The sequence below is a fragment of the Crocodylus porosus genome, unplaced genomic scaffold (genome assembly GCF_001723895.1).
Source record: "Crocodylus porosus isolate Cpor-Errol unplaced genomic scaffold, CroPor_comp1, whole genome shotgun sequence".
Taxonomy (NCBI): Eukaryota; Metazoa; Chordata; order Crocodylia; family Crocodylidae; genus Crocodylus; species Crocodylus porosus.
This window is the reverse complement of record NW_017728906.1, coordinates 154,599,462-154,622,220: the sequence shown is the minus strand read 5'-3', so window position 1 is coordinate 154,622,220 and position 22,759 is coordinate 154,599,462. Positions and strand designations below refer to the sequence as shown.

The 22,759-nt window shown below is 42.3% G+C and overlaps 1 protein-coding gene across 1 annotated transcript in view; it reads right to left on the bottom strand.

Annotated features, from left to right (window-relative positions):
- WDFY2 (WD repeat and FYVE domain containing 2) overlaps nucleotides 1-22,759 on the bottom strand; it is a 104,871-nt gene that overhangs the window by 35,418 nt on the left and 46,694 nt on the right. The window contains exon 2 of the mRNA XM_019528514.1: nucleotides 8,480-8,547. Coding sequence (XP_019384059.1) covers nucleotides 8,480-8,547 — 68 coding nt within the window. The remainder of the gene's footprint in view (nucleotides 1-8,479; nucleotides 8,548-22,759) is intronic.

Below are 22,759 nucleotides of genomic sequence, written 5' to 3'. Positions count from 1 at the left end.
TCCAGAGTAGGTGCTTGCACCACCTCTGAGGGGAGTTTGTTCCAGACCCTGCACGCACGCACGCACGCAAAACTGTTTTCTTATGTCTAGTCTAGTTTAAATCATCGTTCCTGGAGTTTATGGCCGTTGGACCTTGTTATCCCTTGGGGAGCTCTCTTGAACAGCTGTTCTCCCAGGTCCTGATGTACCCCTCTTACGTAACTGTAGGCTGCCACCAAGTCCGCCCCTAGCCTTCTCTTCTCGAGACTGAAGAGTCCCAAGTCCCTCAGCCTCTCCTTGTACGGCCTTCCTGCCAGGCCTTGGATCATATGAGTGGCTCTCCTCTGGACTCTCTCAAGCTTCTCCACATCCTTCCTGAAGTGGGGGGCCTAATACTGGATGCACTACTCCAGCTGCGGTCTCACGAGGGCCAAGTAAAGCAGGAGGATCCCTGGTTTTGCTTGAGATGCATCGTTGGATGCACACCAGAGTTTGGTTTGCTTTGCCAGCCACAGCATTGCATTGGTGGTTCATCTTCTGGTCAATCAAGACCCCCAAGTCCCTTTCAGTCATGGTGCTAGCGAGCGTAGCACTGCTGAGCCTGTAGGTATGTTGGGGGTTCTTCCTACCTAGGTGCAGCACCTTACACTTCTCTATATTGAAGGCCATCAGGTTTTGGTCAGCCCATCTTGAAGAGTGTGTCCAAGTTGGCCTGTATCCCTAGCCTGTCCTGCGGTGTGACCACCCTCCCCCATAATTTGGTATTATCTGTGAACTTGGCCAGTTTACATCTGACTCCCAAATCCAGATCATCGATGAAGATGTTAAAGAGTACTGACCCAAGTACCGAGACGCGAGGGACTCCACCTGTCATCTTGTGCCATTGCTCCCGTCAACTAGTACTCTTTGGGTCTGACCCCATAGCCAGTTGCCATGATTATCATATGGTCTGACGGCTAGGCCACAGTTCCCCAGCTTAACCATGAGGACATTATGGGGAAGTAGGTCAAAGGCTTTCTTCAAATCCAGATATATGATGTCCACAGCATCTCCCTTGTCCAGGACACATTACACCTGGTAATAGAAGGGGATGAGGTTAGTCAGACAAGACCTGCCAATCACAAAGCCATGCTGGCTGGCATTCGGAAGCCTGCCTTCTGTTAGTTTGGTGTTAATGGATCCCTTGACAATTTTCTCCAGGATTTTTCCAGGGATGGAAATCAGACTGATTGGTCTATAGTTCCCTGGGTCATCCCTCCTCCCTTCCTTGAAGATAGGGACCACAGTGGCTCTTTCCCAGTCATCCGGGACCTCTTGAACGCCATGAATTTTCAAATCTCTCTGCCAAGGGGGATGCAATGATGTCTGCCAGCTCCTTCAAGACTCTCAGGTGCATTTTGTCTGGGCCCGCAGACTTGTGAATGTCCAGTTTCTCAAGGTATTCCCTCACCTGATCCACATGGATTTTGGGCCTGTTGCCCACTCCCAGATTGGTTTGTGCCATTCCTGATAGTGTGATCCTCCTGGGAGGGTGAAAAACCAATGCAAAAAAAAACCATTTAGGAGACTGGCCCTTTCTTAGGCATCTCATGTCAGTTACCCTGCTGGGTCTTACGGGGCCCAATGCTATCTTTGTTATTTTTCTGACTACCCGCATATCTGAAGGAGGACTTGCTGTCCTTGATTCCTGTAGCTAGCTTGAGTTCGGTTTGTGCCTTGGCTTTTCTCAACCAGTCTCTACAGGTGTGGGCAAGTGCAGAGTAATCCTCTTTGGTGATGTTTCCTGTTTTCCAGCTGGTGTAAGATACTCTTTTGTGTTTAATGAGGTCCAACAGTTCCTTATTGAGCCATGGGGGGTTCCTTACTGCATTTCTTGTAAGATGGTATGGCTTTCTCTTGTGCTTCAAGGATTCTGTTTGAGAGACAATGATTCCTCGTGTACCCCTTTTCAGGGAGGGGGGTAAGGCCTCTAATTGCCTGACTGACCAATTCTCTCAGTTCGCAAAAGTCAGCCTTCCCAAAGTTAAGAACTTGTGTTTTACTGAGGGGTTTGCCTGCTCTTCAGTGATCTAAGAAGGTGACCAATTCATGGTCACTAAATCACCAAGCTCCCCCTCAATCTTCAGATCGCTCACCAGGTCCTCCCCTTTGGCCAGGACCAGATCAAGCAATGCATCTCCCCTAGTCAACCCACAGACCTCCTGGATTAGGCAGAGGTTGTCAACGTATGTGAGAAAGCTACGTGACCCATCAGATTTGGCCATCCACTCATCCCAAGAGATGTCAGGGAAGATCATGCATTGGGAGCATGTGGCTTTGACCAGTTCCCTATTGAATTCCCAATCTAGTTCTTCCTCTTAGTGAGGAGGTCTATAGTAGTCTCCTACAAGCATTTCACCCTCCCCATATTCTCCCAGTATTTTGACCCAGAGGGTCTCAAGACACCCTTCCTGGTTAGAAAACTCAATCTGCAGGGAGGTGAACTGATCCTTGACATAGAGAGCAACACCCCCACCCCTCTTCCTCACACAGTCTGTCCTATACAAGGTGTAACCCTCTACAGCCACCAACCAAATCATAGGTGGAGTCCCACCAGGTCTCCATAATCCCTACACAGTCAGAGTCATTTTTACATAGGAGAAGGGCCAGTTCCTCATGTTTAATTTCCCAAGCTCCTGGTGTTTGTGTACAGGCAGGCGAGTCTGCCATGACAAGCCCAATGCTTCCCTGAGGGGCAAAGCAGGACCTTTCCTTGGGCTGCTGCCGTTCCCTTGGGCTACCCAAGTTATTGGTAGTGCAGCTCACATGACCTGAGCTAGAACTGCTAGTATACTGCCCATCCCCCAGCGGTTTTATTTTAAAGCCCCATCAAAAAGGTCAGCCATTCAGGCTGAGAAGAACCCTTTCCAGGTGAGGTGGAGGCCATCCCTTCCCAACAGTCTGCTCTCTCTGAAGTGCGGACTGTGGTCGAGGAAGCCAAACCCCTCACGATGGCACAATCTCCAGAGTCTTCTATTAACCTCACTGATGTACCTGTCCCTCTGGAGCCCATGACCTGTGACTGGGAGGACTGAAGAAAAAACTCTGTGCTCCCAGACTCCTGAGCTCTGCAGTCACACGTGAACTGACCTGGACTTCTCCGTGCATTATCATTGGTCCCCACATGGATGAGTAGCATGGGTTGGTGGTTGGAGGACTGTATGAGTTTGGGGATCCTCTCCATCACATCCCAGACACAAGCATCCAGGCAGGCAGCAGACCTCATGGGCTAAGGGGTTGGGGAGACAGATTGCTCCCTTAGTCTCCCTATGGAGGGAGTCACCCAGCACAATAAACTCTGTCTTTTTCTAGGAGCAGGTGCTGGTGGCCCTGTGTCCTCACATGCTGGAGCCGGCAGTATGGCTGGCTCTGTTGATGCAAGAGGTGCAAAGCAGTTGTGAAGCTCCAGGGTAGTGGTAACCCTGGTGCTGCACCTCTTTGGGTTGGAGACAACTGTTGTCCAGGCAGCCCCAGGCTGGACTTAGTGGTGGTTCCTTGGTTCTGCCACGCTGTCATGAGCCATCGGGTAGAGAGCCTGAAAGTAAGAGTCTGGTTCCTGCTCTAAATCTCTAATGGAACGTAGCCACTGGACTGTTGCCCGAAGTTCCCTAATCTGGCACTTCAGGGCCACCACCACTGGGCACACCCCACAACGGGAGGTGAGTGTCCCCAAACCCAGCTGCCTGCAGTCTTGCTAGGCAGCCTCCACATGGAGCCAGAGGCTCTGCCTGAGTGGAGGCCAAGGCCGTGCCCGGGTAGGGACAGGGACAGCAGGCTCCACTTGGGTATAGGCTGGAACCATGGTCTCTGTTTTGGTGGAGACCCTGGTGGTTAGTTTAAAAGCACTTTCTCCTTAGTACGTGGTTTTTCCCCCTTTCATAAGCCTGAAGGTATTGTACTTATAAGAAAAATGAACCTTAAACAGCACTCAAGTGCTTAGGTCTTGAGGACTTTATGATTTTAAAGAGCAACCATCTAGAGCAGGGGTCTGCAATTATTACGAATGGCAGGCTGAACCAATACAGTTAGGTCTAAAGGTAGGCCACCCCTTCCACCACAGCCACTGGCACTGGGTTCCTTTGCCATCAACTTCACAGCTCTAGGAGCTGAAAGAAAAAAGTACATACAAGTTAGGTTTTGGGTTCTCCTGATTAACCCTGGAGAGCAGCCATGATTTGGGGAGGGGGGGGGGCGTTATTTCTTTTTTAACTGAAATTTCTTGTTACCCATGTTCTTGGGGGTGACCTTACTGTGACTATGAATTAGTCTAGCACATTTGAAAATGGAAAGAAGAAAGGAAAGAAGGAAGGAAAGAAAAACAAAATGAGCAGCACTATTTACTCTGCCAGACAGAGATATTAGCCAACTGCTAAATGACCATGCCACTGTCTTATCTTTGCCCAAAGAAACTCCATACAGCAGAGGTCGTGAGGTCACAGAGGGTCAAAGTCAGAAAAGCAACTTCCTTTAAGCAATTCAAAACAGTCCTATGCTAATGTGGGCAGCGGAGTCCCCCAGGGCTCAGTCCTTGGGCCCGCGCTGTTCAATCTCTTTATCAGCGATTTGGACGATGGGGTGAAAAGCACCGTTTAAATTCGTTGATGATACCAAAATTTGGGGTGAGGTGAGCACGCTAGTAGGGAGGAAATAACTGCAGCAAGACCTGGATAGGTTACAGGGCTGGGCTAGCAAAAACAGGATGTGCTTCAACACTGACAAGTGCACAGTGCTGCACTTGGCCAGTAGTAACCACCAGCACACTTATAAGATGGGAAAATCCCTTCTTGAGAGCATGGAGGCAGAAAGGGATCTTGGAGTCATTATTGACTCCAAGATGAACATGGGCCAACAATGCGAGGTCACAGTTGGCAGGGCTAACCGCACCTTGTCGTGCATCCACAGGTGCATCTCAAGTAGAGCCAGGGAGGTGATCCTCCCCCTCTATGCAACACTGGTCAGGCCACAGCTAGAGTACTGCATCCATTTCTGTGTGCCCCACTTCAGGAGGGATGTGGACAACACTGAGAGGGTCCAGAGGAGGGCCACCCGCATGATCCAGGGACTACAGGGCAGACCCTACAATAAGAGACTGCAGGACCTGAACCTGTTCAGCCTTCACAAGAGAAGGCTGAGGGGGGACCTGGTGACAGTCTATAGACTCACTAGGGGGTGGGACCAGAGGGGTTTGGGAGAGACCTTGTTTCCCCTAGCGCCCCCTGGCATAAGAAGGTATAACAGCCATAAGATGTTGGAGAGCAGGTTTAGATTAGACATGCATAAGAACTACTTCACAGTTAGGGTGGCTAGGAGCTGGAACCAACTTCTTAGGGAAGTGGGGGTCTTTAAGAGGAGGCTGAATGCCTACCTAGCTGGGATCATTTGAGCCCAGTTTTTTTTTCCTCCTGCCCTGGCAGGGGGTCAGACTTGAAGATCTATAAGGTCCCTTCCGACCCTACTTCTATGATTCTATGAATGCTGTCCCCTATTTGATTCTTATGCCATACTCAAGATATCACTTCCTTGTTTTCCAAAACACAAATGATCCCATTGCAGCACAAGGCCTGCTCAGTCTCACATAGCCATTATTTGGCTCATTTCTAACTATCACACCCTCTTCTTCACACAGAGAAAATCATAAAAAGGCATCCTGTATGTTTAAGGCCTTTAACAGTGATACCATAATAGCCACCTGCAAATGCAATGGGATAGCTGTGCTTGGGACTGAGAATTTCAGAACATTCTGGCAACAAGTAGGCAATCTTTCCCCTGCTGCATGCCCACACTAAGCCTCCTTGTGAGAGTCTGCAGGTACTTTCTTCTAACCAGAAAAGCTACAGGCAAGAGGATCCACAGCATGGCAGTGTCACTCTGAGACAGCAAGGCTACTTCTGGTACAGCAGATACTTGAGCAATAGGGATGATGCTCACTCATGACCCAGTAACTTCTAAAGTCACATTTTAGAAAAGGCATAGTTAATGACAATTCAGTTGGCCTTGCTCTAGTCCCATCACTATCCTTGCATGCATTTTGAAAGAAATAAGGAATGATCAATATATGCTATGGATCTAAACTTTTTTCAAGCAGTTATTTGGGGGCATATGCCAGAATGATTCTTTAAAAAGGGGGGCAGGAAGAACCTTTTTGAGTCCTGCTCAAAACTAAATCTGAGAGACAACTCAAGCTGACCAAATATTCTCGATACTGTTCACAGTAATACACAAAACGACCATTGTAGGTGTAGATCAGAGATGTGAACAGGAACTTAGACCACAATATATGCAGGTATGAAAAATCAGCCAGAGAAAATACCATTCTGCTAGATCAGTGGTCTCCAACCTTTTTAAGGAGGAGATCATCGTTGGCATTTAAAAGGCAAACCAAGATCTACTGTGTGCCACCACCACCCCCGCCTTTTCCCCCTCTGTCCAGCAGGTAAGTCTGTGGAGAGGAAGGGAGGGCAGTTTGAGAAAAAAATTAGGGGGTGCGCCTCCCCAGCAGGTAAGTCTCACCTGGCTGGGGCCCCACTCAACTTACCCTTGTTTCTGCTTGAAAGAACAATACAGCTATTTACGGAAGACAAATGTAGCTGCAGCTGCTGAAAGTCAGCCCAGTCCCATTGATTTTGATAGAACTACAGACTTAAAGCCAGCTGAAGACATAGATCAGCACATTTTTGGTACAACTCTATAAGAGTATTTCTGCACTGTATACTTAGAATCTTGCTCACAAGCACGAAGCTAGAAAAAGAAGATTAAGTTTGTTTCCTTGTTAGTACATTTTCTCTGTTAACCAAACATGCATATGCACATAACAGGTAGAAAGAAATTCTGCACCTTCCTACTATAATATATAATGCTGTAGTAATCTGTCAAATTTAAGATCCTATGGGAATAGGTATCATACAATTAAGTATTCTATTTCAGTAAGGAGATGGACCTGTCGGTCAGTGACTCTAGAAAGTGATCAGTGATCAGCAACTGTTTGATTATTACTTAAACAGAGAAAGCTTTTATTTATTTTTCAATAGGTGTTCTCATACAGTACAAGGTTGAGGCTAGGTGAGAGAGATGGAAAGAACATTGCTTTAGAAATCTATGAATATTGTTTCAGTATCAAAACCATGGTTAAAATTTCATAACTACACTATCCCTTCAGAAGGCAAAGAAGATTTGCCAGATGGAACTGGTCACTGCCCTCTTCCCTCACCACTCCTTTTTCCAACACTCTAAAGTAACCATAGTAAATTTCTAATTAACTAAGCATTTAAGATTACCCTGCTATGGTGGGATTGGGGGCAAATCTGAAGGGTACATATTCAAGACTAAACCCTAATTTACCCCTCTAATGGCAGAATTTGAATAACTGAATTCTGGCACTTGATTCACAAGTGTAAGTGTTCGAGCATCTCCCACGTAGTAGGTGCCTGAAATTCTTATCTTCCTTTTCCAACACGACCTTCAGAAGTGCAGCTGCCAACCTTGAGTCTTCCCTTTGGCACATGGATTTTCTTTTGCACTACTGAATTCTCTCCTATTCTTCAAATCTCATCTCCCATTGTCTTTTCTACTTCCCAGCCAGAAGGTTACACCAACTTAAAACTTTACCTTTCTTCTAATACAGCCAAAATTCCATAAGCCCCGTAAGTCAGGATCACATACTTGGTGCTTTTTTTCATGCCTGTTCTTTGCCATATTTAGATGGCTGAAAAATGCTTTGTGCTTTTCATCCAGAGAAGCCATGTTCTCACTTCACTTTTCTTACTGAGGCAGGAAATTACCAAACAATTACTATCATATTCTCCTCTTGCACTGCCCTCAATTTATACTTTCCAGTCCCTCCAGAATGCAGTTGGGAGGAAGGGGAGAATCATTTCCCCACTGTTGCTCTGATCAGATCACAAACCTTCTGCAAATTCAATCGTTTCCTCAACTTCTCCTTAGTTTCAAAGCCTTATAGAACTACATTTGGCATCACATTTCTGCTGTCCCTTCCACTTGCTCTTCATCCCTTATTTAGTTCATCTCAAGTTTCCCCTCCAAGCCAGCCCCAATGCTTCTCTCCCACTGTTTGCATGCTCTTCCACGCCAACCACCAGCTCATATGCCTAACAATCTTATTTTCTACCAAGCCCTTACTTTACTGTGTTCAGTTCATCCCGGTGTATTTAACATGCAAACAATATTAACCTCTTCAAAAGGTAAGAACTGTCTCTTCCTTTTTGTCTCTGAACACAAAACTGACACTTGATATAGTGACAGAAACAAAGGAAAAGTAGTTTACATTAAAAATTAAGGTAGGGGATTCGGTATCAGTTCCTAGCCTGCAAAAGCTTCAGAGATGCACAGTATCAAGCATGCAATGAAGAGCTCCCAAAAGGTCATAAGCACAGAGGTGCTCATCAAGACCAAGAGAAAAATTGGTTGGCAGATTCACAGTAAATATGCATCCCAAAATACTTACATGGCATTGCATGGTATATGCTAGGCCAGTACTGCCCACTGTCTCTCTTCAGCCAGACACGAACTGTTCTGTGAAAGAAAAAAAGTTATGCAACTATTTAAAAAAAAAATAGTGATAATGAAAACTAGTGCTGATGTGAACTGCTACACAGAAAGCCCTTTAAACAAAAACATCTTTCACCTAGGGCTGGGGGAATGGGAAGGGTCGATAAAAGCCTCCATAAAACCTCAACCTTTAAGCTTCCTCTAGTTATGTGAGGTTAGTGCATTCTTTGTTCATACTAATCCTTGGCATCTCTCCTAACTAAGCTTGTCACAACTTCCTTAATTGACATCTCGTATGGAATTTTTGACGTATACTTTGGTCAACCAGGAACCAGACCAACACTGAAGTATTTCACATAATTCTTCAGACTGGACTTAGAAACTAGCTGGGATCTTCTGTATCATCAAGTCCTCCTGCCCTGCAGGGGACTTTCTGACAAACTTATCAGGTGCCATATCTCAAAGCCAGCTAGATTTCTTGCCCTACCTTTTACCACTGGAAGTTTGTTCCAGAATTTCAATCCTCCTATGCTTAAAGACATTCCAACCTAAAATATGTTCAGTATATAGCTCCATTTGTTCTTGGGTCAACACTACTTTCTACCTTAAATAGCTTGTCCCCTTCCCTAGCATTTACATACCTCCCGAATTTAATTTCCCATGTTAGCATCACACTGGCAGCTCAGTGATCAAGTATGTTAGGACACCCTGGTCTCTTCTCCTCTATGATGAGCCCTCAACTCAGGACAGAAATTTTCATTGGTCTAAAAGGTATGACCAGGCCCTTAATATTAAATGCAATCCCATTACTATTCCTGCAATCTTCAAGGTCAGACATTTCCTCATATGAAGACTAATATTCTCTGTACTGACAATCTCTCTCAAACTGCATAATAAGCACAAAGATCAGTTCATAAGACTGAACTCTGAGGAACTGTCCTCCAATAGCTTCTTTTAGTCAAATACTTCCCTTTTTTTTTTATCTTATTTGCTGCCACCTCCCTTTTAAGCCTGCACAGGGAAAAGCAGCAGCAGTGGCTGGGTCCTAGGCACACACCCTCCTACTTCTGACTGACTCAAAACTGGGTCATTCTGGCCTGTAGCCCAAGAAGACTGCTGATCGCTAGCTTACAATGTTTCTGCTAATGGCTATTTTAACTAGTACTTCCCCACATGGCACTGTACCTAAGTGCAGACTAGATCTGCCACATTTGTTGTCTAGAAAAAAAAATCAGTTACCTTATTAAAATATGTGGATATCTACTTCATATCACAAGCTACAATATGGGTTTACTAAAAGTAGACTATCCCTTTCTTGGTTTACCTCCAGGTCTAACCATTCTTTATTTCTATATTTGTTCTAAAGCCCGATGTACTGCTGGAATCAAGGGGTTCCTTAGAGCTTCCCACCACCTCCAAATTATGTGCATTATGTTTCTTAATCTCCAGCCGGGTGGTACCATCCCCAATTCAGCAGATGCATTAAAAATCATGGCTCCTGGACCAGAGATTTCACATGCCTGCCAGCTCTTTCAGATTTCCAGAATGGAGATTTTACCTAATCCTCTGCAAGTGGAGCATACTGAACTTCTGAATTTTGTTTCCACCCACAGTGGTAGTTTCCATTTCCATGTGATCACTACCATGAGTCAGTTTTATATATTCCTACGTTTAAGTTGGCCATGCTTATTGAAAAACTAAGGCAAAAGGTTAGTTAAGTTTAAGCTGGTTTATACCTAAAGTATGTCCTCAATCCCAAAAAACCAAGAGGACATAGCAGCCTTATGGTGCATACTTCAGCATGACTCTTCAGCTCTGCCACACGTGCGTATTAGCATGCAAACAATGACACTGGAAAGCAGCTACACTGCCTTATTCAGATCTGACATGAGTGGAGAGGGAATAAGTGGGTAGGTCAGGACATATTGCTCAGTAGCAGTACTGAGCACAACCTGGTGGCTGTGTAAATGTGCCTTTGGATTACTACTAGCGACTACATATAAAACCAAGAGGGCTCTCAGCCTTAAAGGACCAAAACTGAGGCAGCATACTCTCTGGCTAGAGGTTGGTGAACTGTGGTGGGTATTTGTGATGGAAGGTAATAGCACTGACAATACAATCTGTGGCAAAAACAGAGTTCAGGCTATGAGATGGCCACTCTAACCTTTATATTTGCTCTAGGTTTTTAATTAAAGCACTAAAATGTAAAAGGGCTGAACATAAAGAGATCAAGAAGGTGAAAATTCAGTGCTACTAATGTCTGAATGTTCTTACTTGTTAGTAATCCTTTTACTACTCTTGCATTTCACAGTATGCAAACAGGACTGCTGTACCTGAATTACAGGATTTTTTACTCAGTCAATTACTTGGAACTGGCACACAGCATACTACAAGATAATTGATTCTACAGCAGATAACTCAGAGGAAAAAAACAACATGCCCCCCCCACACACACCTGAAGCAGTAGACAATGTACTTTTTAAATGTGTGTCTTTTCTGCACATCTGGACACCATACACTACTGACACACTTCCTAATAATACAAGTATCTCTTACAATTTATTTAAAATATATGCTTCATTAAATTAACTTTCTACATTTAATTGTAGAATACCAATGAGTAAAACAAATAGTTATCTGTAAGTGGGCAGACTTCATTCCCACTCATTAAATGTAAGGAAAACATTTAATATTGTTTTGAGATCAATGCCTATCATAGGCTGACCAGTATCATCTCACTGCCTCCTGGTATTCCACCATCTGTCATCTCTGGCCTTATACCACCATCTCCTACTGAAACGAATATTGCTTCAATAAAGGACTGCACCAATTAAGCTCAGCATGACTCCAAGAATGTGGTTTTCTGCACCCTAAAGTTCTGCAGCCACCAATGTGATCACTCAGGGTCACAACAAGCTGTCATCCAACTAGTCTGGGCTCACTTCATGATTCCAGACCCACCAAGTTCAGCTGGCGAATGAACGCCTATATGACCTGGCCAGTCTTATTTACCATCTGCATCCTCCACTCCACAGTCTTCTTATTGTCACTGTTATACGGCTAGCCACTGTGGTTTGCACCGAAAAATTCTTCACTTAGAATACTGCTGACACTAGCATAAACTACCTGGGAAGTGCAAGACTGAAAATTAGTACCACTGACTAACTAGCTACTGTATTTACTTGATTCCAAGACAAGGTTTTTTTGCCCCATTCACCGGGGGAAAAAGAAGTCTCCTCTTAGAACTGAGTACCTGCAGGTAGCACTGAGTCAGTCCACTGTGACTCTGGCTCTGGGCCTATTCCCTCACTGCTCCTTGGCTCAGCAGGGAGCCAGAAGAGCCAGGGAATGAGCACTGGGTCTTGGGCTGCCCTCTAGCTCTGGGCTCATTCTCTTACCTCTTCTGGCTCAGCAGGAAGCCAGAGAGCAGCAAGGGAACCAGTGTGGAGCCACAGCAACCAGAGATCCAGCACACAGCCAGAGAGCAGGGAGGGAATCAGTGCTGGGTCTCACTGCTCTCTGGCTCTGGGCCAACTGCCCCGCCACTCCCTGGCCCTGAGCTGTCTCCTTGCTGAGCCAGGGAGCAATGAGGGACCCAGCACAGAGCCACCCAGGAGCACAACACGTGGCAGTGCATGGAGAACAAGCAGAAAAAGAGCAAGTGGGATGGATGCAAGGGTCCAGGGTCAGGCTCCCTCTGCCACTTGCTTCCCCACTGCTGCTGCCTGCCACAGTGGTATGGGGGGGGGGGTGGAAATGCATTTAAGATGACCTTCCAATAATTAGAGTATTTACACAGAAAAGCATAAGAAATGGAAACATTTTCCATGTATAAAAATCTAATTTGAGTGAGATGGAGGGACTCTTAAATTCAAAGTCATCTTGGATTCAGGTAAATAGGGGAATTAAATAAAAAGTAGATGATGGGACAATCAGATTGTGGGAATCAGATCCAAGGCTCCTACAAATTCCCTTAAGAAGGAACACTGGTATCCTCAAACAACGTAGAGTTTCTCCACGTGGGAGTACGTGAGATGATGGCAGGGGAATACCCAAAGAATGCGTCTTTCCACCCTCCCCTTCCCCCACTTCCACCCCATACAACTTGGTGATGTGGTTAGCTGCTGTACAGAAGGCAGCCAAACAGGAAAGCACTCTCCTGTGTTAGTCATGTTGTCATTGCGTGGACCAGTCCTGCTTCCTGAGAGGCTGATGAGCTCCAGGAACTCTCAAGGGCTGGAAGATAACCTATGCCTCCCAAGAAACAGCCCTAGCTAGTTCCATCTTCTGTACGTCCTGAGATGCCCTTGTATCCCTATGATATTTCAGGGGTTTTTTTAAATGAGAAGGTAAGTCACATTTTCCTTTATCACAACAGTACAGGTACATGCTGTTCCTGCCAGCACACAGTAACAATAAGATCAGCAGCTATCAGGAAAGAAGTATGACAAGACTTACCACATCTGATGACTTTCCACTAATAAGACAGCCATGTTCAGAATGACAAGGATTTTTGAGAGTTATCTTTTATTGTACCAGTTGCATAGTTGAGAGGGATGCAGACAAGCTTTTGGGTACCAGTGCACCCTTCTTCAGGTCTCAGACATATTCAGATATGTATTTTAACCTCTTGTTTGAATTGGGTTTCACCATTCTATGAAGTATTTTTATTTTGGGATTATCTCACCAAATATATTCAAAAGTACCAGATTCAGAAATACTATCCTAGCAGAAACCTCTTTCCATTCCCATTTTTAAGTCTTTTTGGAATAAGAAATATCAACTTACATTTAGTTGATTAGAACAGACAGAGTTAAGATGGTACTTGAATAAAGGGGGTGGATTAAATCCTTTGATTAAAAAGAATGGATTTCTTATTGAAGTTAACACACAGGTTTTAAGAATAAACCTTCTTAAAAGTTAAATTTGAAATCATGCCAACCTTATGAAGGCTTAAACTTATGAAATTTTTTTTATTTAAAATTATTTAAGTAGTACAGGTTTGTTGCCTAATATAAAAACAAATCAAACCACTCAACTGAAAGAATCACTGGGAAAATGCAAAACCAGTTTTGATAAGAGTAGGATTTTCTTCTAGGGGCTGAGAATAATTTTTTAATTCCATTCTGCTCTAGTAGTTAGTTTCAGCGACTAGTCCATTCACAGCTGAGAAGCCAACTAGAAATTGAGAAGCAGGTAAGTTTGGTTTCCTGCTCAAGGAAACAGCTCGTGTATATAAAAATGAGATCTACTAGCTCAAAAAAGTTTCTGCAGGACAAAACAACAATCAGTTCAATTTGCTACCTACAAAGCAGGAGCATCCATCTGTCTTGGGAGACAACAGATTTGCACTGAATGAGGTACATCTGCAACTGTATTTATAGAGTCTAATTCTTGAATGACAGTACTGTCTGCACTCATCACAACTGAAGTCATACCTAATACAGTAGTCCTGAATATAGTGCAGAGTTCTTCTAAAGTTCCTTCTTTCCTCTGCATGTTGGGGTCTTTTTTCCTCAATAACCTTCATTACACTCTTAATAAACTGTTTCCAAGCAGTTTAATCCTCAGAAATCTTCTCCCAGTTATTTGATTCAATGTGCATTGCCTTCATCTCTTACAAACATCTTTGAAATGGAGATAAGGATATCTCCATGGTCTGGGTCCTTTAGCGTTCTCCATACAAGAGAACCTTGGGCATGCGGCCATCATCCATCCTCTGCATGTGACCAAGTCAAAGTCGACACTGACCGAGGATGGACATTCAGAACGTTAGCATGTTCAAAGACCTCAACATGGGCAACTCTGTCCCATCAGGAAAAATTCCTAGAACATGGCAAGGGCAATTTAAGTGGAAGCTGTTGAGGTGCTTTTTGACTAGAGTATGTGGTCCAGGACTTGCTGCCATACAAAAAGTTGTTGACAACAGGCATGATAGATCTTGACCTTGGTCTTAACAGTCAGTTTGTTGTTGTTCCACACACTGCTCAGCATGATTGTAATACCTGATACTTTGCCAATACAGGTATTCAGTTCAGCCTCAAGTGACAGACTGTTGGTAACAATGGAACCAAGGTATGTAAATTTACTTTAACATCTAATACATTTTTCACCTATTGTGATCACTGGTGGTGAACCAATGCTCTGGACCACAACACTGATCTTTTTTATGCAAATTGTAAAACCAAACTCATGAGCAAAGGAACTGATGAGGCTTAAAGTCACTCTCTTTGTGAACTATCATTGCATCATCATCAAACAACAGCAGGTCCCAAAATAAAAAAAAAAAATTCTGCACTTTAGGTCTTTGCTACCTAGAGACTTATTACTCCAGTCAATAGCAAAATGATTCTCCCCATTTTAAATTCTTATTTACCCATAACATTAAAACTACCACAAAAGTTGTTTCTAGGCACTAACTGAATTCTCATTTCTATCTAAAATGTGGTTTTATCCAAATCACAGGGGAAAGTAATCATTCATGTCTCACAGCATCAACTGTAAAAATTAAAATCCTGAATAACATTACCCAATTGCTTAAAATAAATGTGTAATTAAAAGAGGGAGGGAGAGAGGAGCTTTTACATACCACCCTCCCCCACCCATCCTGCTCAAGCTTCTCTTTTACCACCACCGTTATAACCAAGTCGGGCAGAAAGAAATTAAGTTTATATTATTTTATATTGTTCTCTATATTTTATAGGTTTCACCAAAACTAAAGAATGACAAAACTTGGCTTATACTTAAACAGGCATTGAAAAGGTGATAGCACAAAATCCTTCCTCAACTGGCAGAAGGACCACAATACCCCTCCTCATCCCTCCATCTCTCCAGTAAGTACTACCTTAAAGGCAAACTTGCAAAATTTGCTAAATTTAAAAATTTGCTTTTGAATGAATCAGTGCTGCCCGTAGAAAGACTTGGAACCCTATTTTAAGAAGTAGAAAAAAAATCAGCATCCTTTAAAGGTTTATTAACATATCAGCAATATTTCTAGTTACTCTGGTGATATTATGCTAGGAAAGGGGAATTGACTGTGGCCATTTAATCTTTCTGTTCAAGTATTATTTGCTTACAGAGGATCCAGAGAGCAGAACAAACATTTAGCACCAACAGTAGGCCCTGAGAAAAGACAATTTTTTCTGTAAAAAGAGAGAGACGCTTACAGCCCATGTTCTTTGTATTTTTGTATGCTCCTTCAAATAATGTTACCTAGAAATAAAATCCAGAGCTTTTAAAGCCCCTAAGGAAAACAACTCATAACTAACGACTTGAAAAACACATTTATTATGAAAATATAGCACAGAGAATATTTGCTGGTTGCATAGTTACTACAGTGCAATGTAGGGCATCTGCCCATGTTGAAATTCATTCTTTAGCTGCTCTAGGATTCAGCTGATTTCCATGGAAATGAATTGCCCATTAACAAGTGAAGTAACTTTGTTGTCAGTGAACTGACTGACTTGGAAAAGACTGAGGGCACTGTATGAATCAAAGGACATCTTTCTATTCCTTTCATAGGAGAGATGCTTTATGCATTCTACTGATAAAAGAGGAAAAAAACCGTGTAAGATTAAAAAAAATTCTACCATGCAAGCGAGACTGCACTGAAGATGCTGAATGGATGCAAAAACTGTACAACACATTATCATTATCATCTTCATATTATTGAAGATTAAAACAATTTTTTACTTCTGTGCACATGACTCATGTCCATCTGCTCTGCCAAGCTGGAGTACAACATAAAAAACTATTTAAGAAACTTTTTCTGCTAGAGAATTCTAGAGACACTTTCCCCAAATGTTAAATCCTGGTTTGCTGTTTTTAATTTTTTAAAAGGTGTATTACAAGTTAGAGGAACTACACACTGGCTGATACCTAGTGCAATATATTATGTAAAAAGGAAAATACCAGAGACATCTTTACCAGTTGGCATCTATTTCAGCTTGCAAAACCGTGTCGTATATAATCACCATTAGGAAATTTTGTGGAATTCCAGCAGCAGGATCTGCACCCTCCAGTACACACGGTTCTGAGACTGGTTCAGTCATTACAGATATAGTACTACATCTCCAAAGACGGAGATGTCAGAGAAGTGTTATAGGCTTGGTGCCTGCACTATGACAGACTGAAGACTCAGGGAAGCGATTTGTATTAATACTGGTCTAGGTCCTCAAGAGTTACTGTTTCCTACTGTGTAAATATTCATTTATTTGAGTAGTATCTAAAGGGTTCAACGTCTCATTGAGCAAGGTACTACATAGGAAGACAAGAATTGCTTTCCCCCCTTTAGGTCTTGCATATTACTACAGACTATCAGAAGAACCTGGTGGTTCCAACCCCTAAGCCCATAGCACACCACAGCCCATGCACTAGCAATCACTATTGGCTATCTTTCTAGCCGTTACTTTGGCAATTACCTATAGGCAATCTTGTAGAAGTAATTCCCAACAGGTACAGGAATATCAGAATGCTTAAGCTTCCTGTTTTATTGCAAATTTACCATTCACAAAAAGAATCCAATGCTTTATGGAAGACTACTCACTTGTTTAATAGATTACCATATTTCACATTTTCCCTTTTATTAAGATCCAGTACTAGAAATATATTGCAATTGTTCGTAGTAAAATAACTTAAACATTTTCCCCCAACTGGAAAATAAATTCATCTGGATTATTGCTCTCTTGGATGGATATTTTAATTTGTATATTGACAGGAAGCTCCTATTCTTTTGCCAGGGGTTTGGAGAGCTGTTTCCCTGCCCTTTTGAGGAAGTGGTTGCTTCCACCACATGCAGAAACGAGACTGAGGCACTGGAAACTATCAAAACCATTTTTAGTTTCTCTGTGGCAATCTAGTGGTCTATGAACCCACCCACTCCATGAAGCAATTTTTTAAAACTACAGCAAAAACCACCCACACACACCACATCCCATTTCCTTGGGGCTACTGAGATCCAGTCTAAGGCCATGTAGACCTGATGCATTTGATGGAGGGCTAGGAGTAGGGGGTAAGGGGAATTCAGACAAAGAACAAGGCATTATTCTGCCTCCACATCCAGAAATATCTATACATTGTGGGAGGAATCCATCAAGATAATTACTGATGTATCAGATCTTTAAGTTTCCACCTACAGAAGGAAAAAAACATCCGTTGATTCATGTCAAAGCCAAATACTGAGGACAAAATGAGTTACACTTCCATTTATGGTGAAGCCACCTTAAGATGCACAAGTCTGGAAGAAAACCATTTAGATTGCAATAGATTTTCATACAGATCTAACCCAGTAAGATATCCTGGTGCTGGATGACAGCTTGTTCAAAGTGAGCAAACATCTTAAAAATGATACCAGGTTGGTTCAATCATAACTGCCCTCTTCCAGCTGCATGGAGTATAGAACCATATTAACAGTATTCAGAAAACTTCCAGTGCTCCAGGGGAAAGGAAGGATAGTCACCTCTAGTTAAAAAGCTTAAGCACTGGCTTGGATCTATGCAATTTAGGAAGAGGTATACCAACAAAGCATCAGGGGATTGTTAGGCTGTACTATTTTCCCTACTCTTAACAGATTACTAGCATGCATTTTTTAAATCTCCATGTATTAAGTCTTCTCCTTTGCTTAAATGAAAGATTTGTCAAAAAAAGTTACTCCAAAATCTCCAGTAACAACGACTCAAACTTCCAAAGAGATCTGTCTGAAAAATGAACTGTCCAAAATAGCGGCCTTGGAGACTGCAAAAGCTTAACCTTGCCAAAATTCAGATAACTTTGCTCTTGGCAGCAGTGCTTCAAATCTCACCAAAAATCTGATAATTTTGCCATCTTAGTGAGAAGTTGTATTATTAGAAAGAACATACCTTTGGGGACTGGAGATGCAAAGGAAAGCTGGCCTGCATCAGTTAATGAGAAAAAAAAATATCCTTCAAAATGTTTTGTGCAGGAACTAAGTTCTTTAGTAGCTGCTACCTGAAAATTTATAACCCAGTTTTAGTGGTCTGTGATTAGGAATGAAGCATTTTATTCTAAAATAAAAGTTGAGTGAAAGAGGAAACAGGAACAAAAAAAAGTGAAAAAAAATATTTCAAAGTAACTCGCCTTTCAAAGATGAAAGAAAGCATTTTAGAAATAGAAGGAGGAAGAACAACAACTTGCAAAAGGGTGCGAGACCAAACACAGACAGTTGCACACACCAAAGTTATGGAGCTTTAGTTTTGGTCAAACAGCATAACTGTCACTTTAAAGACTGAACTAGTAAAGTGTACTTTATATTGAGTCGGGGATGGCACTAGGATTAAACTTTGTATGTTATAGATAGAAAATGCGTTCAGGAAACTTAAATGCTAGTTTTTAATTACATAGATATTTAATATTTCATCCAAAGTAATAAATATCTTTGGTTTACAACTGCCAATATTCCTACAAACAGATAAAATATACTATACAGAAACTGCTTGCTTTTCATTCATTTTTGTGTGCTCTAGTTGTTTATAAGCCAGCTGCAAGTTCACATTCATCTTACACAATACTCTAGCTCAAGTCTTGCTGTATAAGATGTTTTTGCATCCAATTTCTGCTGCTGTAAACTAAATTTAAATGCAGACTGCACAACAGTCAAACAAGACTTGGAAAATTTTCAATATTTAGATTACGTGGCTTCGTGGCTGAAGCTATCAAAAGCTTGTACAATAACTACCACCTGTATCTGAACTGAAAAAAATCTGCTGTTTAATTCAAATTTCTTGTATTAAGAAAGAGAAGGATTTATGCAATAGATACCCAAACTAAAAATGGCCAAAATAGAGACTGCAACTTTGTTTCAGCTTAAGAGAAACAAATTTCTGAGATTATTGCAGAACCATGGGATAGCTACTGTTTGACAGAGTACAACTCTTGGGTTCTACTTGCTTCTTTTATTTTCCAAGCAAGCAGGAATACGGACAGAAAGTTTCACAGGACGTCAAAAATGAAAAGGCACACCTGGAACCTGAGGCTTGCACATGATCATGTCTCAGGAACTTGCAAGTTTTGATTTTAATTGAGCAATCTGCCCCTCCAGGGCCTTGAGATACTGGACAACTGCATCTGTTTCTTCACCTTTGCGGTGGAGAAAGTAATTATTAACTCTAAATCAAACCACAAGTTGGGAGACCAGATACTGAACCACTGCTTATCCAGCCCTAAAGTGAATACCATTAGAAAAATCAGTTACCAATATATTTAGGAGTATGCTACACATTCGGGTACCCAAATGGAACAGTACAACTCATTTTACCTGCACTTGGCATTTTCAAGATTTTGAATACCATCACTTTTTTATCACCACCCTGCTTTTCTTTAAAGCAAAACATCACACTGAACTCAATATGGATTACTTATCCTTCTTGTAAAACTTCCAAGTAACAGAAGGTTACTGAACGACATGCAACCAGTTGTTATCCACACACACACACACACAGAGGAAATAAACATGCATGCCTTAAATTCAGGTCATTAAACCCTAGGCTCCTGGCTACTCAGGTGATTAAATATTTCTTTTCCTTTACTGTAAGACTAAAGTGATGACAAACTTTTTAAAAGACAAAGTTACAAAAGACAAAAAGTTAACAATAGTATCTTGAGACTATGCCAAGCACACAGCCAGTTTGTACTAGAAGCAGATGTGTACATCTGATCCACAAGCGTCAACAAATTGTTTTTCTCAAAGAGATAAATCTGTGCAGCAGGATTTTTGACAATGCAAACTCTAAAAGTTGAGGGCTACCCACAATTCTTTACTTATTATTTGTGGTAGATTTTTAGCTTTCAGGTGTCAGATAATTAACATTAAAAGTCACACACACATACAAAGGGAGCAAAGAATTTATCATACGTGACCTGTATTGACAGTGACTGCATAGTGAAGGGGAATTGTTAGCAATACATGCACAAATGTATAGTCTGTAGTAGTGTCCAGTATCCAGCTGCCTTGCTTATTGTTTTGGAAAAAATATCCACTAGGGATTACTTTTATTCTAAAAACAAGCCAGACCTTACTGAGATGTACCTAGTGATGGTATGAACTGGTACAGCTGGTATTAGGTGGTATCTTGCTGCTGCCACTTTTGATGGTATGAACTGGTACAGTTGGTATTAGGTGGTATCTTGCTGCTGTCACTTGACATACAGGCATACCCCAACAGCCCGTTCTGGAAGACCGATGGTAGCAAGCAGTCTTCCAGATTCCAAAAGTGATGAAGAAAAAATTCAAAATTCATGTTTGGTGGTGAAAGCTCAAAAAATGTTAATTGTCCTTGGACAGTACACCAGTTGGTCTGATTAATGGTCAGCCTGACTGTGTTGTTACCTGTCAAGGGCAAGCTTCACTTTATATATGGCCCACGCTCCTTTAAGTTTCTGCAAGATACAGGTCTCACAGCCCCTACATCAGGGGTGGGCAATTATTTTGGGCAGAGGTCCACTTATTGAGTTTTGGCAAGCCATTGAGGGATGCATGACAGGCAGCTCAGGGCAGATTAACATTAATTTTCTAAGTTTTTTTAGGGGCCCCGCAGGCCGGATAGAATGGCCTGGCAGGCCACATCTGGCCCCCAGGCTGCATTTTGCCTACACCTGCCCTATATTATAGTTTCATAGTTTCTAGGGTTGGAAGGGTCCTGAGCAGATCATCTAGTCCGACCCCCTGCCATGGCAGGGAAGAATATTATACTTGAATACACTCCCTTAAAATCTTGTACCAAGTCTTTAGTCTTTCTCTACTGAGATTTTCATCTCTACTGGTTTCTTTTGCAAAATGTACATACCTACACCATGGTTCTTGTTATCCCTTCCTCATTACTGAGTCCTTGGTTTTTACATTGTCCTCAAGTTTTTCAGCTGCTGTTTTCCTACTCCTTTCTTTGTTTCATTAGTATGCATTTTTCCCCCCTTTCCTGCCAGGTCATTCAGCAGTGATGAGGCTGCTTTTTGGTGCCTTAACTTACAATAGCTTAAAGTAGCTATGTGCTTAATGTAACTGGAACTCCTACATTTAGGATGCTTCAAGGTTATGGCTAACGCTGCAAGACCTTTAAACCTTATTTCATAGATTTACTTTCCTTATAATTAAGAAAGCAGGAGTAGCAAAATCATACCAGACCAAATTTTGTGTTATGTTAACAGGAACATAGAAAAGGGTCTGAAAATTTACAAATTAACTTGGCAAAAGGTTTCAGTCAGGCAAAGCATAAGACAGATATTGACCCTTACAAGTGCACAATGCCAGTGAAAATACAATAGATGTGTTACAGAAATTTAAAAAGAAAAAAAAAATCCATAGGTTGGAATGATTATTTTTCTATTCCAATTACTTTCTACTCCTCAAGTTGAAATGCACAAGAAATTGAAGTTTTTAAAAAGAATTTTAGATTAGCAGGCAGGCTTACTGTAGTCAGCTATATCTAATGGATTACTGATTTGCAAACAAGCAACACAAGCTAAACACCCTGTAATATAGGAGTCTATTGGGTTGTCAATCTGTTTATCAAGAAGTCTCTGAAGACAGGCAGACATAAGACTCTATAGCCATTTTTTAAAAGGTAGTACATAAACTACAGCCTAATATCAGAAGTTGAAATTTATGCAGAGAATAATAGGGTGAGAAATGGCCTCAAGGGTTACCTAGTCTAAATGCCTGCACAAATGCAGAATACACTAATTACACGTTTCCCTCGCTTCATGCGGGTTCTGCATGTGCACATTTGCTCTTATGACCCTTTTTATACTACAGATTAATTATATGCAAAGTAAATTCACTCTTATGCAATCAGTGTGGTGGAAACCCAGTCAGCCGCTTTGTATGGTGCATTGTGGGAGTGATATGCACAAAAATATAGTCTTCCTGTGTGGAAGGGTTGGAAGGGACGTGAGCAGATCATCAAGTCCGACTCCCTGCCATGGCAGGAAAGAGTACTGGGGTCAAAACCCTGGCAAGGTGTTCATCCAGCCTCCTCTTAAAGACCCCCAGGGTAGGAGCCAGCACCACTTCCCTTGAAAGTTGGTTCCAGATCCTAGCCGCCCTGACTGTGAAGTAGTGCCTCCTGATATCTAGTCTGAATCTACCTTCTGCCAGCTTGTGACTTATTGCTAGTTACTCCTGGTAGTCGTCGGGGGAACAGGGACTCCCCCAATGCCTGCTGGTCCCCTCTGACTAGTTTGTAACAGGCCACTAGATCCCCCCTCAGCCTTCTCTTGTGGAGGC